At 27.6% G+C, this 16,002-nt stretch overlaps 2 protein-coding genes across 2 annotated transcripts; both read left to right on the top strand.

Moving 5' to 3' along the window:
- The first annotated feature begins 7,579 nt into the window (after positions 1–7,579).
- Positions 7,580–9,449, top strand: LOC126680795 (GRAS family protein RAM1-like). The gene has a single exon (XM_050375991.2). The coding sequence runs from the start codon at positions 7,909–7,911 to the stop codon at positions 9,415–9,417; it is 1,509 nt and encodes a 502-aa protein (XP_050231948.1). The 5' UTR covers positions 7,580–7,908; the 3' UTR covers positions 9,418–9,449.
- A 2,205-nt stretch (positions 9,450–11,654) lies between these two features.
- On the top strand, positions 11,655–13,328 carry LOC126667879 (uncharacterized). Its single transcript, XM_050360999.2, has 4 exons — positions 11,655–11,914; positions 12,017–12,122; positions 12,614–12,762; positions 12,862–13,328. The coding sequence occupies exons 1-4, from the start codon at positions 11,774–11,776 to the stop codon at positions 12,955–12,957; spliced, it is 492 nt and encodes a 163-aa protein (XP_050216956.1). The 5' UTR covers positions 11,655–11,773; the 3' UTR covers positions 12,958–13,328.
- The last annotated feature ends 2,674 nt before the right edge of the window (positions 13,329–16,002 follow it).

Here is a 16,002-nt window from a genome sequence, read left to right as displayed (position 1 = left end):
TTTGTTAAAAATCACAAACCGAACCGGACCGAATTCTAATTTTGGCTTACACCAAACCGAACCGAAAAGTTCGGTTTGGTTCGGTGAAAAACCGAAATTTTTTACTTTCTTCATTTTTTAATTTTTTTATCATAAAATAAATTCTAATATTAAATAATAAGTGTCTAATAAATATTTTTATATAGTTATTAGTATAATTATATGTTATATGAAGTTTATTAACTTATATATCAACTATAATTAAAATATTAAATCAAAAAAATATAAATTTATATATATTAATATATATATTTTTATTTTTTTATTAATTGTTCGGTTTTTCGGTTTTTTCGGTTTTTAAAATGCTCAAACCGAACCGAAAACCGAACACCAAACTTTTACCTAATTACAAACCGAACCGAACCATAGTCACCAAATAACCGAACCGTAATTGTAATTTCGGTTCGGTTCGGTGAAACGGTTCGGTTTGGTTCGGTTTTTGCACAGCCCTAATCTAGAGTTTTTGTCAAAAAGATGAAAGATATTTAAAGATTCCTTATAATTTTTTTCTTTTCCAAAAAGTAGCCACATATATGGATTTGCAATCATTCTATCTAACCACTCCTGCATTTTTCTACAAATGTTAATGGTGATTTTACACTTATTTTGTCAAGTTATTTTTTTTCCAAATTTTATTATATTTAAAATTGTAGTTAAACATTCTTCTTAATATAATAAGGGTATTCGGGATTTTTTCTTAATCTTTTCGAGATCATTTTGAAAATGCATTCTTGATATCAGTTTGATATATTTGAGAATTAAATTATATATATTTTTAGATACTGATTAAAAGTTCGAATTTATATTATTATCTTTTGCCTTATTTAGTCTTTCCATAGTATCAAGGCACATGTGAGTTGATACGGCGCTCGCCTGACTTAAGTGAGATTGCGGGTGAATCGTACAGCCGTTTAAAATTTGAAGTCAAAACTTTTCCTCCCGCAAGAGACCTACCCGACTCGAATTGGAATTAGTCTAAATATGAAATATTTAAGAATATTCTCGTGTAGTTGAAATTCGTTCAGGACACTTCATAGTATTAGTTTTTCCATTATTAAAGCGAGCATGAATATTTGTATAAATGCATTATTAAAGAAATATTCAAAATTTTGTCTTGTAGTTTTTTTTTCTAGGCCTAATCACTCAAAAACCACTCACCTTTAAACTTTTTTCCAATTCCACCTCGACGTTGAAAATTTGTCAATTTTATCCATTTTTAAATTTTCCGTTTTCAATTGTACCCCAATATTTTAATTTTTGTTAATTTTTTTTACTTAAATGATGAAATGATTCAATTAATTAAGTCTAAACATGAAATTAAATTCTTTTTTATTCAAAAAAGTACAAATAAGTCCTTTATTTTTAAAAACTAACTAAAAACCATAATCAAATTAACACTAATTTAAATTATTAATTAATTTAACTAAATTTAAATAAATTTTAAAAATATACAATCAATATATGCGAGACATGGAGAATGTTTTAAACAAATTTCCAAACGCAAAAGATGTTAATTTAATTTTTCAGGGTACAATTGAAACACAAAAATGCAAAATAGGGTAAAATTGACAAATTTTCAACGTCAGAGTATGATTAAAAAGGGGCTAAAAGATCGGGATTTTTAAGACATTAGGCCTTTTTTCTATAATATTGTATGACTAAGTAAACAAAAGAAAAAAGCGATCAATCAATTCGAAATTTTCAGTAGTAAGAAAATCTAAATTAAACTTTATTGTATAAATAGGTAGATTTGATGAAAAAGTCCGGAAATGGTCCGCATATTGAAAATGGACTGCAGCTGCCCCCCATTTGCCACCTAATCTATGGATCATGTCTTTGGATTAACCGTAAAATTATTAAAAAAATGTAATTTTTAAAAATACATTCTAAATTTAATTTTTTATTAATATTTTATACATTTTTGTATTTATCTATAAAAAATAATAGCTACAAATCTGACATTGTAAAAATATATTGCATATATATTTTCGATATATTTTTCATACAAAGCGGACAAAGAAAAAAAAGTAAAGTGTTAAATGAAAATTGTTTAAGTGTTCGGTGATTTTTTTTGTAAAAAAATATATTTACACCAACAATTTTAGATTTTTAAACATTAGCATGCTTTATTATTTTAATATAATTTTTTTATTTTAATAATTTAAAATATAAATTATAAATTTTTTATAATTGGGAATATTAATAATTTTTGATAAAGTTAATAATAACATAAACATTGAACTATAATTTATCATATTATTGTTTCATTGTTTATATCATTATTTTTATCAAAAAAATAATTAAATATTTTAAAAAATGTAATTTTTTATAATTAAAAAAGGCCATATTTTAAGTAACCAAAACTAAAAATCTGTAACAAATATAAAATTTACTAAAATTTATAATTTATTTTGTATTTTTGGTGCCATTACAAAACTATGGTTTTTAAGCATAGTTATTTTTAATAAGTTGCCATATGCTTAATGTTCTAAAACAAGCTTGAATATAAAAAAAAATCATAAGATTTTATTGTTTTAATTTTATTATTAAGTTTATTTTATAATATTATTTTGAAGAATAATAATTTAACACCATCGTGTTAAGGAGACTTGTCTTCCATAAGCAAGACAATTTAATTAAGGAGTCGTGTTATGATGTTTCGTGTATAATAGTAGTATTAGTTTTCCGTTTTCCTATTAAGAAAAAAACGATAGTTATTGTCTTAGGTAAAAAAACCAATAATTATTTTTTGATTTTTAAAGATTATTTTAAATTTTCAAATTGTGCGGCAAGAGTACCACCTTCGACCAACACTCAAGACTAACTTTCTTCATTAAACCCACATTTCAAAACCGTTTATAGAATAGTGATTTCAATTAGTGATTCATTCATGTCTTTTGATTGTTAGTTACCTTTTACATCTGTTGAACATAACAATTGTACGCCTTTTCACATTATCCATTATCCGTTAGATATTTGGAGTTTCTTTTTGAAAAAAAAAAGATAGAATAATTCTGTGACGAATATTGAATCGAAAGCAAGCAAAATCTACACATGGGTCCAACAAAATTGACTCAACGATGAATAAGGTTTCGTTGGGACGAGGTATTCTGATTTAACTTCTTCCGATTAGACCGACGATTTGCTTATTCCGTTGAAACCTTGTATATCCGATCATCATCTTCAACGAGATTATAAAAAATTAGATTGATAAATCTTTCAATTTTTTAAATTTACAAGAACTTAAATCTAAAGTCCGAACAAACACTAATTTTTTTTGAATGATCTAATAAATCACACTACAAACTTAAAATAAAACCATATAAGTTTATTTAAACACTATAAAATTCAAATCGGATAGATACACTTCCTATCGAAGAGATTTATTGATCACAGATTATCAACCATAAGATAAATAATATCATGGGCTAAGAGAAAATATTTTCCGATTAAAATCAGAAAATTACTTTCTTCCACCTTTCAAAAGATGAAGATGAAAAGTGAATTTTTTTAGAGAGAAGGTAAAATAAAAAAATTTAGAGAGAGAACTTTGAAATCAATTCTTTTACTATACGATTAATTGGTTTAGTAATTTAAACTGCTGTTATTCTCTGAAGAACCGAAAAAACCGTAGACCAATTATAAAATTTGGTTTTAAATTTTGTAGGAATTCTGGCAATTTGTACACCAAATCGAACCGAACTGTGCTCAATCCTACAGCTAGTAGATATATTCACTAAACTTTTGCCGCAAAATCGGTTCATCCATCTTCCTAATCAAGTTATTTTCCTCCGCTGTGCTACGATCAATTTTATCTAGAAGTATCTTAGTCCGTATTATTTTTATATTATTTATATGTTTTAGAGCAAATACTATCAGGCCCAACATATGTTATCGTTGATATTTTAATCCGTCTTATTTAAAAATTAAATGATATACTCTTTTATTTTTGTTTCCGATAACATTTTATTCCTTCCGTTCAGTTTTGGTTTTAGTCACCTAAACCAAATAATTTAAATAAAAAGTCAAATTTCAATTCCATTTCATTTGTTTCATAACTAAAAAACAAAAAAATTGAATTTTTCAAAAAAAAATGTTAATAATTTTAAAAACTTAAAATGAAGTCATTAAATTATTAAATCTCATAGTAATATAATTTTTATTTATTCATATTAAAAATATAAGTTTAAGGATTAAATTGAATTTTAACTTTTTTCAATACATATAAGATATAAATTATTATTGTATTTCATAAATTGGCTCGCTCATGCATGCATGTATATACCTATTAAGACTAATTCAAACAGCAATTTCTATGTGTACAATCTAACAACTTTGCAAACGTATTCTTGAAGGAAATCAACTAAATTATTCAAACCGTTGATGCAATCTTTTCTTTATTCAACTTTTGTATGCTGTCTATTTCTGCCAAAAATTAAACAAGATGCTCATCCTTAGATCACTAGACTGTATGAATGTGAAAACCTAGCTGATTAATAAATTAATACAGCATCACTTGGGAACGGACCGAAATGATAAAAAAAAAATCAAATCAAATAGAATCAAATAAATAAAATGGTTAATTCGATTTATTTGTTATACATTTTTTATAATTTTAATTTTATTTGGTTTTCAATTTCAAAATTGAAATAAACAACCGAACTATATTTAATATAATTTTTCTAAAAATAATATAATTTGTTTATGCGTTCAAATGATTGAAACGTGTGATAAACAATTTAATTTAAATTTAATATCTCTTAAATTTTTTATTTTTAAAATAAAAAGAAAACTTATTCTTATGTTTTTTTTAACCGAAAACCCGACCTAATTGAATTTTATCTTTTCATTTGATTTATTTTTTATTTTCTTTAAAATTTTATGGATTATTTCTACTATCGATTCGCCCGGCGCATACTCCTATTTGTACATGTACTTCTCTAAATTTGTCTAAGCTCCTCAGCATATTCCTATCTCTTGTAAGAGATGTAGAATTTTTTGATTCCTGCCAAAGTATATATGTTTGCAGGTATCTCTACAAAAACTAAGTACAATGCTCAAAAAATAACTTCTTCATATATATCAAGTATTCTTCTGATTGTTGCAGTTTGATAAAGATATAATCAAACTGATCATCTTGAAGTCCATGTACTTTTACATATTATTTATTTGATTCTTTTTAAACTTTTATCTTTATCTAAACAAAATGGATCACACCATCAAACTTTAAAAAGATCAGATAAATAAAAATTTATAAGTATAAAATCATATTGAAGAGGAATCCGACAAATAAAAAATTTAAAATATAGAGGCATATTAATATTTTTATGTAAAAATTGTTACTCACAACTTTAAAATATTTACAAGCATGAACATTTTCAGATTATAAGAATTTTTACAAATATTGCTCATAAATTTTGCTTTTTTCAATCTGTATTGCCATATTGCATATGTGTGTACTATATAATTTTTTTTAAAACGAGATTATGAGATCATTAATTTTCAAAAATGTATTCGGCAATTAAAACATGAATTAATGCTTATGGGAGCAAAATAATTAATGGAGATTAGCAATAAAAATGAGAAAATTAGGTAAAACACTCTATTTTCTAAAATAATAGTAAATTATACCTCAATAAAGAAAACATATAAAAAATACCTCACCTTTTTAGCACTTTTATTTTTTTACTCTATAGTTTTTTTTATTATAATAATACTTATTTCTTATTGTTTTTTACTCTAAATATTTTATTTTTATTCTAATATATATATTTTTTTTCAGATTCTCTCTCTCTCTCTCTCTTCTTCATCTTCTTCTTCTCCTTTTTTTTTCTTCTTCATTGTTTTCTTCTTCTTCATTTTTTTCTTTCTTTATCACGCCGTCGTCGTTCCTTCAACGATCCGCCATCACTCCGTCGTCACTCCGCCGTTGCTCCGCCTTCGCTTCATCTTCGCTTCGCCTTCGATTCATCGTTCTTCCATATTTTAGCGATTTTTTCTTAACTCGCGGTGATTATTACGATTTATTTTAACTCTCAGATCTAAAAAAATTGTTCGTGAATTTTTTTCAGTTTGAGATATGAAAATCTACATTAAAAACGATTTTCTGCAAAAAAAATCGTTTTTTTGCAGAAAACAGCGCTTGATTATCATATCGTTATCACTATGACGTTATCATATCATTATCATAACACCGTAGAGAAAAACGATTTTCTGTCAAGAAAAATATTTGATTATCATATCGGTATCATTAACGTTAGCATGTCTGTATCATAACGTTATCATATCAGTATCATAATATTATACGATTATGATAATAGTATGATAAGGTTTATGATAATAGTATGATAAGGTTTATGATAATAGTATGATGAGTTTATGATATAATTATGATAAAGTACGTTATGATAATGTTATGATAATATTTTATGATATTCTTATGATAAAGTTTATTATGATTATGTTATGATAATAGTATGATAAGGTTAATGATAAATGGTTACGATACAGCTATGATAAAGTACGTCATGATAATAATATGATAATATATTTATGATACTGTTATGATAAAGTATATTATGATAATGTTATGATAATTTTTATAAAAACAGATGATAATAGTATGACAAAGTTAACGATAATAGTATGATAACATATGAAAAATAATTTTTTTACAGAAACATTATGATACCGAGATGATAATGTCACTGCTGCTTTTATGATAATATTATGAAAAAAATTGTGATACCGATATGATAATATCACTGGTGCTTTTTTAGATCTAGATCTGAAATATCAAATTGCGAGATAAAAAATAATGATACGTAAATAATTAAAAAAATTGAAATAAAATTTATGATTGAAGATGACGGAAAATTAAAAAAAATGAAAATGAAAAATGCAGGGAAAAAAAGGAAGAAAGAAAAAGAAGAAAAGTAGAAGAAGAGAGAGAGAAAAAGAAAAAAAGTGAAAAGAGAAAGAAAGATAGAAAAGAAGGAAAGTGTCAGGTCATGCATTTTTTATGTTGGAGTAAATTCATTAACCTTTTGTCATGTAGAGTAAAAATATAATATCTAAAAAGTTGCGATGTATTTTTTCTAACTTTTCTGTGTTGAGGTATATTATCCTATTATTTTTGTTTTTGAGGTAAATTTGTAAGGAGCCCAATAAAAATAGGATCTAGAAGAAGAAAATAGAGACAAGACTTGGAAGGACGGTAGGTCAGAATTCCCATATTTCACCGCTGTTTTTTGTCGACTGTATATGTCTTGTTCTGAAACTTCCGAACTACCAAAGAACCTAACAACATAACAATATTTTTTTTTATCAAAGCATCCTACCTTAATGTCCAACTCGCCAATGTTTTTTATATTATGGATATATAATTATTAAGTCACACATAATTTAAAAAAAAAGTAAATATAGTCCAATGTTTCGGTTAACATATAAACTTTTAGTAGAATTTTGGAGCAATTTTTAAAATTGAACTAGAAATACTATCAACATATGAAATTGATTTAAAAGTGATAGTGTAGAAACCAAACATGCATTTTGCTTAAGAATTTCCATTATATTGAATATGCTTTGTCTTCTTGACCTATGACACCGATTCTTGAGTATAAAATATGCCCACATCTCTCTTTTCTCTCTAGATCTCTCTTGTTCTTTCTCATGGAATTTAAGAAAAAAAATGTCCAACTTTTTGCTATATAATCTTTGGTCTTATTCTCATGTGAAGACATAATGGAATATCTATGAGTTATATTCCCATTGATCCCCCACTTCTTCTTCAATAAAACCTCAACTCTTTACCATCAAACTCTCATCTTTTTTTTGGTCTAGACCTCATTTCATTTTCTCTGCGCATCAATGGAAGATATTCTAGAAGAAGAGGAGGAGCTTTTGAGTCTTAACCTGGCAATCGTTACCGATTATTCGGCCGGCAACGTGCGGAAACGGAAGAGATCGACGATCATAAAAGCACTTTTCGATCCCATGAATGATCATTCTAACTATGAAGAAGAAGGAAAAATCTTCAAGTTACTTCAAATGAGAGAAAAAATGATGAAACCACATCCAGATCATAAAAGAAAAGGTACTTTAATTGTTGATGATCATGATCATGATCATCAAGCTGATGATCATGGGAAAGGGCTCCACTTGATTCATTTGCTTCTTATTACAGCAACTTCAGTTGATGATAATAATGTTACGACAGCTTTACAGAATTTAACTGAATTATATCAAAGTGTTTCTTTAACAGGAGATTCTGTTCAAAGGGTTGTTGCTTATTTTGCCGATGGATTGGCTGCTCGGCTTCTAACACGAAAATCACCGTTTTTTGACATGATCATGAAGAATCCTACTAGTGATGAAGAGTTTTTGGCTTTTACAAATCTTTATCGCGTCTCTCCGTACTATCAATTCGCTCATTTCACTGCGAATCAGGCGATTCTTGAAGCTTTCGAAAAGGAATTAGAAGAAGAAGAACAGAGTAATAATAATAATACTAATAGTCGTGCATTGCACGTTATCGATTTTGATGTTTCCTACGGATTTCAATGGCCGTCTTTGATACAGTCATTGTCGGAGAAAGCGAGTATTGCCAATCGAATTTCGCTTCGAATAACGGGTTTTGGAAGAAATTTAGAAGAATTACAAGAAACTGAGAGTAGATTAGTTAGCTTCTCCAAAGGGTTTCGAAACCTAGGGTTTGAATTTCAAGGGTTATTGAGAGGGTCATCCAAGAATTTGATCACGATGATCAATAACATTAATAATCTAAAGAAAAAGAAGAAGAACGAAACGGTGGCAGTGAATTTAGTTTTTCATCTAAATACTAATTTAATGAACGAATTTTTGAAACTATCCGACACATTAAAATCGATACATTCGCTTAACCCTTCGATTGTTACATTAGTCGAGCAAGAAGGTCACCGAAACACTCCAAGAAGTTTCTTATCAAGATTCATGGAATCGCTACATTACTTCGCGGCCATGTACGATTCTCTAGACGACTGTCTTCCGTTAGACAGTTTAGAACGGTTAAACATCGAGAAGAATCATCTTGGTAAAGAAATCAAAGCGATGCTTAACTACGATGAAGATGATGTGATCGGAAACTACGAGAAAATGGAGATGTTGAAAGGAAGAATGGAGAGCCATGGATTTGGAGGGATGAAATTGAGTTCAAAATCTTTGATTCAAGCTAAGTTGCTTCTGAAAATTAGAACAAATCGTTGTCCTATTGATCAATTTAATGGAGAAAATAGTACTTGTAGTGGATTTAGGATTTTTGAAAGAGATGATGCCAGAGCAATTTCTTTAGGGTGGCAAGATAGGATCTTACTTACGGCCTCTGCATGGCGTTGTGTATGATATGCAATTTACGAATCAAATTTTATTCTATATATTCTATCTAACACATTCGTTAATATTTTGTAACATTAATATAATGAAATTTCATATCAAATTTTTGATTATATCTCATTAAAGCAAAGTATGTTGCTTAATTTACATCATTACTTAACTGGGGTTATACAAAGCTTGAAGGATAATTCTATAAGATTTTTTTTTTGTAAATTAAAATGAAATTAGTTTAACTTGAGAAAAGTAAAAAGAACAAAATATTGATGTGATTATCTTTTGTTATCATGATTAGCATATCCACTTTAATTTGAGTGATCTTCACTTTTCAGCAAACTTTTGATGTTGAACTTTACCTAATCATATAGATGCTCCAAATTTATGTTCGAGAGGTCAAGAATATGCTAGGTTATTCCACAACAAAATAAACTATCCTTAACCTTATACTTGAGTTTAATTTTTTATCAAATAATCTAGTTTCAGAATATATTAAAAAAAATATATACACGTATCGGAGTTTTATTCATCATTTTATTGCTCTGATGATATATGCTTGGGGCAGAATTCATCTAAAGTTTTAACATCAAATACTCATTTCCACTGACAATATGAATTTATTTGATTTAGTGACATTTAAACTTTTATTATTCCCATATTATTATATCATTATTTTTTTTTACGAGATTCGTTTTTCACTCTGATAATTACATACATTGAATTTAAGCCTAATGGTAAAAAAAACCCAAACATTTACGACCTATTGCAATTTTATCCAAATCTTTTAATTTTTGCAATAATATCCAAATTGCAATTTTTTGTTGCAATAATAGCCAAGTTGATGGATAAACTTGTTGTTTTCAATTAAGATATTAGGCTATTATTATTTTTTAATGTATAATAATATAGTAAAAAAGTCCCAAGAAATGGCAAAAAACTAAAAAAAAAATCACATAAAAAGTGCAATTTGGCTATTATTGCAATATAATAATGCAATTTGGATATTGTTGCAAAAATTAAAAAGTTTGAATAAAATTGCAACAAGTCGTAAAGGTTTGAGTTTTTTTTACCAAGTCTTGAATTTAATATTCTCCATATCTTAGAAATTTTACTTTAATGGTGCTATTGATATAAATTCAAGAATAGAAGCTATTGGTTTTGTAGTTGGTGATTTTATAGATAATATTATTTTGGCTGGATTAGACATTTTTATGGCATAATATAGTAACAATGGTGATAAAGGCTATGACACTTCACACATCATTAGAGGAGATGTTAAAGGAGTCTGTAATTAATGTTTGCTAATTCCTCCTCCAATAATAATAGAGATATTAGAATATTATTAGATAATATATGTACTTTAGTTTTTCAATTTTCGAAAATTAGATTTCAGAATATAAACCGTAAATGTGATCGGATGGTCCATTTAATAGCTATAAAAGCCCTATTTGATTTTCTAAAAAAAACCCTATTTGATAATTGCTTTGCTATTACTTTTTATTCCATTTTGGAATGACTCGTTCAAAATTGCTGAAGAATCGTTCGTTGTTGTATTTCGAATATTTCATTTAATGAAACTTGGCTTTTGACAAAATGAAAAGTATACCAACATTAAATGAACATTTTTCACTGTCAAATAATCTGCAGTCACCAGCAAACACTATTATATAGTTGCTTTTCATCATGTGGTCATAAAGAAGCAATTAAGAAAGGTTCATTTTATCCTTTTAATTTGGTACAAAATATCAATTGAGGACAAGTTAAGCTTTTGACAATAACACCCACAAATTGATTAATTTCACCCATCTTACCCCCTTTACTGAGGTGGAGAAAAACAATTGGAAAAATTGAGATTGAGGTGGCAACAAACTATTGATCCATTTGGAGCTAAGTAAGCCATAAGAGTCAAAAACACTAATTTAAGGGTTTTTTGTTCAAAATACTTAATTTGAAGGTAATTTTTTTCAAAGCTTTGATATTGTATTCCGGATTGAAGGATCAAAATAAACTTTATTACATAAAGAACATAATATAATATTCATTTTAATTTTAATTTAGAGTTGTAATTTTTAAATTCTATAAATATGTTTAGATTCTCAAATCAAATCAATTGTAATTATTTATCTAAATTAGAGTGGAAAAAATTTAAATGGATCATTCATATCACTTATTATTTGGAGTTTTTAATGGTAAAAAATTAAATTGCCACAAAATAAAGGAAGTATCTTTTTGATTATTGAGCCAATAACAACCGGTAGCGGCCTCATTTGTTGTTGTCAAGGAGAAAAGCTCTTAAACAAAATTTCTCAGAGACAAAACATCGAACACTTAGCACGCTAGTTATTTCGGATCCAAAATTTTGACGAATCAAATGGATGAGCTCAGATCAGCTTTCGAAGAGCACATTGACCAAATGTCGGATCTCGTTCAGAAACTCTCATCGGAACTCCGCTCCGGCTTTCAACCAGCGTATGAGCATTTTATCGGATTCTTTCACGCCATTGACTGGACGGTAAGTTTTTCAAAAAAAAAATCCCAACTTTTATAACTTTGCGGGATTTTCTTCAATTGTTCTGTTTGTGGGCAATGTTGAGTTCTTATTTTGCTTCTGCAGGAGCCTTGGTTAATGGGTTTGATTGGGTTTTATGTAATGCTGCTGATAATTGTTATTTTTTCAAGGAAACATATCAATTTCCAGATGTGCTTGTTCCTCCTTGCTTGTAAGTCTTTGATTTCATTTTTTTCCATTCTGATTTTAGCACTAAAGCACAAGTTTTATGCATGTATATATACGCGTAAATAACAAACAAAATCAAATCTGATTGATGATATAAATGACTTGTTATCATGATTTAAATGGATGTGCTAGTGTTGAAATGTTAGAAGATGGCTAAAACGAAAAAAAGAAGTGCTTGATTAAAGTTCATATAGTTTTGCATTAAGCAGTTGTTATGATTTAAATGCAAATCAATTCGAGCTAATTGATGTATCTAGATTAAGCGAACAATTGATGAACCTCCCCTTGTCGTTTGCATCACCCAGTCAAGGCACATTTGCCACACGGTTTCTCATAGTTATGGGGCTTGTATCCTTTTTCGTGGTTGCAAGGTCAATGTCATTTTGCAACCCTAATTCAGGATGTTCACAGGCTTGCTTCGTATAGGTTTCTATCATAAATATGCAATCTGACATTGTTGATGATTTCACGTAGTGGGTGGAGTGTACTTTGCTGAGAGGCTTAATAGAATTCTTGGTGAGAATTGGAAGAGCTTTGCAAGTCAAAATTATTTCGATCCCCAAGGACTCTTTCTTTCAGCGCTTTGGTCTGGACCTCTTCTCGTCATTGCAATAATTATATTGGTCGGTAACTGTATTCCGTCTTTATTTTCTGTGATTCTTAGGTATATGCTTTCTTCGCTGCGTTGTTCCAATTTATTCTGACTATTTTATTAACTGCAGATAAACACTCTCTTTTCCTTGTGCTATTTGATTGTTCGATGGAAAAGGGCTGAACTTAGACACCGTGCAAGGCTGTCACATAACAAACAGGATTGAGCAATACCCATATTTATTTTAGTCTTTCTCTCTAGGACATTCAAGGAGCTATATCGTGTCTCCGTGCAGTTCTTCTTGACCCCGGTTAGATTGCAGATATGTCTTTTCTATAACTCAAGATCCCTTTTGATGTCATTTTTGTTCCTAAGTTTTCGGACAATATTAGATGGATTATTTGTAAATTAGTATATTTACTTGTCATGAAAAAGTCTTTGAAGTTCTATAGACTGCCTTCACCCAGTTATGGCCTTTGACAAGTATGTTTATCCTGCTTTGTCATATGGATAATCTATGAGCTCTATGTAGTTAATTCTAACTTGTTTCCTTTTTGAAGTTTCAGGAATATAATTGGATGTTTGTTTTCTAGGTAAGTGTTGGAATTTATTTTCTGCATTGTTTCAGAATCCTACTGTTGTAGTTGTATTTGGCTTGAATAGATTCTAAATGATGACTAATGCATTACTCTCTCAAACAATAGGATGATCTACAATAATCGTCTATGAACTAGCTTCTCTCTCATAACCGTCCGTAAACTTTATTTGTCCCCTAATCATCCTCTGTGAATTTTTATTAATTCCGTTAATTTTTGATGATGTGTCATTTGACTTCATAGTTCATTTGGTGACATGTCAGCCAGCTAGAATACTATTGAACTTGTTAAAAGAACTCATAATATCTATGGAATCCACAGAAAATCTCCTGAACGCTGTGAGATTTTTAATTTTTAATGGGCTCAATAGAAATTTTAATTTTTTTGTGGATTTAATAAGATTCAAGCTGGCAGATATGAAATTGAATTGATCCAAATCAGGTGACACACCATCAAAAATTAACAGAGTTATGAAAAAATCACGGCAGGAACAAAATTAACAGATTTATATAAAGTTTAGAGACGATTTGTTTTACAAATTAAAGTTTAGAGATGATTCAGGGGGTGAAGATAGTTCAGAGAGAGTTCAGGAACAGTTGGTGTAATTATTCCAAACCGTAGTTTCTCACTTTCCGGTGTTTTTTTCTTCAACCTGGATTGAGATTTTTGCATGTCAGCAGTTCTCCTTCTTGAGTGCCGGTGAGCATGGCGATTATGAATTTGGTTAAAGCTTGTTCCTGTGAATTTTGCCATTTACAAAAGCCAAACTGAAGCTTTGCCAGCCAATTCATGGTTACATTTTTTTTTCATATACTGTTGTATTACTGTACCAGTCATCATCTAAACAAGTCTCAATCGAAAGTTAAAACAATCACAAGCATGAAGGATGTGTAAATTTTAAAAGAAACAAAGAAACTTTGATCAAACTGAAAGGGTTACAAATAATAAAAGGGGTGAAATTGAGTCATGTATTGATATTATGGTGCAAATTAAAAAAGAATAAACTTGGCAAAGTTTAATATTAGGTCCTTATACTATCATTTTTTGTTTTTATACACCATTGTATACAATGTTTATTAATAGGTCTTTACCTATTAATAAACATTCCATCTCATAAGGTTTTTTAAAAAATAATATTTTCATAGGGGCCAACGAAAATGAAAAATAATAATATGGGGATCTAATTAATAGTACGGTCAACCCTCTGATAATTAATACACATGGTGGATCAAAAATTTATTAATTATTACAATTATTAATTTATTGAATTTGTATAAAAAAAATTATAAAAGATATTGTAAAACATCTACATTAATAGACCTAATATTAATATTATATTATAAAAAAAACTAACTAAATACACTTTACAATCACTCAATTTAAAAGAAATAATTATATATTCAATTTAAAAAATATCAATTGATATCAAACCAAAAAATAATTATTAAAAAGTTGTTTCATAAAGTAAAATAATTTTTAATATTTTTTATATTAGAGATACTTTACTTACTTTAATTTGTTTATCTAATAACTTCTTTTAAAATTTCTCAAAAGAATAAGAAAGTTGTAATTTGATGGTATTTTAACTTTCACTTTATGAATTAAGGTTAGTATTGTCTCAAATAAATTATCAATTGTTATATATTTTTTTTTAAAAATCTCTCTAATAATTAATATTCATGTAGAATATATTTTAAATTTTATTAATTATTAAATAATAGAATTATTAATTATCCGACGTGGAACGAAGTTGGTTCTCTCAATTTTCTATTAATTATTAGAATTATTAATTTATAGAATACTAACTATTAGAGGGTCGACTGTATATGAACGTGAAAATAACAACACTAGTACTAATTTTTGGTGACTGCAATCTCTTCCTCGCCAAAAATCATCCCCTCACATTTCAATTTTTTTTTTACTTTTCATAAATTATACTCTCCTTCCCATTTTAAAAGTTTTATTTGCTTTTACACACATATTAAAAAAAAATTTAATATCTTTATCTTTTTATTTATTTTTTTGTTTTGTCCTTATTAATGATAGTGGAATTTTCCATAATAGTTCTTTTTAATGTGATTTAAATAAGAGTAAAAAGAGAAATTTCATGTAAAAGTTTTCTAATTGTGTGCGTAAGATAATATTTTTTAAAAATATTTTGCTATATAAATTCTATGGAATATATTATAAATATTAAAATTGAGAATAGAATAAAAGAAATAAATAAGTTCTGTAAATCAAGTTTATTATTAAATATAAAAAGCAATTCATATAAATTACAAAGTTTAAATAACTTTAAATTTATTTTCAAAAAATAAAATCCAAGTCTAGTCATTAAAAAAAATACTCAAGTTGACTATTTGTTTGTTTACATCTCAATTTTAAAAATCATTAATTCTATCTCATTGTCAATTACGCACTTTTTCAAATTGGAGTGAAAAAAGTTCAAATATATTCTTCATGTTTGACACATATTTTTAAAAGATGCTAAAAATATATGATACAAAATAATTTTGATGGCAAATTTACCTTTTTGGTCTGGTTCGATTTTGGATGTAAATATTAAATCATTTGATTCTTATAAATGAGAAAAATAAAGAAATCAAATGATAGTACAAATGATATTTTTAGGGTTAATGTCAAAAAAAATCACGAATTTTACACGTTTTCTCATT

The sequence above is a fragment of the Mercurialis annua genome, linkage group LG1-X (genome assembly GCF_937616625.2).
Source record: "Mercurialis annua linkage group LG1-X, ddMerAnnu1.2, whole genome shotgun sequence".
NCBI lineage: Eukaryota > Viridiplantae > Streptophyta > Magnoliopsida > Malpighiales > Euphorbiaceae > Mercurialis > Mercurialis annua.
The sequence above is the reverse complement of the archived record's forward strand: the minus strand, read 5'-3'. Positions and strand labels throughout refer to the sequence as shown.

Excerpts from the sequence above, each read along its gene's own strand:
- LOC126680795 (XM_050375991.2), top strand. The coding sequence starts at position 7,909 with ATGGAAGATATTCTAGAAGAAGAGGAGGAGCTTTTGAGTCTTAACCTG.
- LOC126667879 (XM_050360999.2), top strand. The coding sequence starts at position 11,774 with ATGGATGAGCTCAGATCAGCTTTCGAAGAGCACATTGACCAAATGTCG. Across the intron at positions 12,123-12,613 it reads GTGCTTGTTCCTCCTTGCTT|TGGGTGGAGTGTACTTTGCT; the intron begins GTAAGTCTTTGA and ends GATTTCACGTAG. Across the intron at positions 12,763-12,861 it reads TCATTGCAATAATTATATTG|ATAAACACTCTCTTTTCCTT; the intron begins GTCGGTAACTGT and ends TATTAACTGCAG.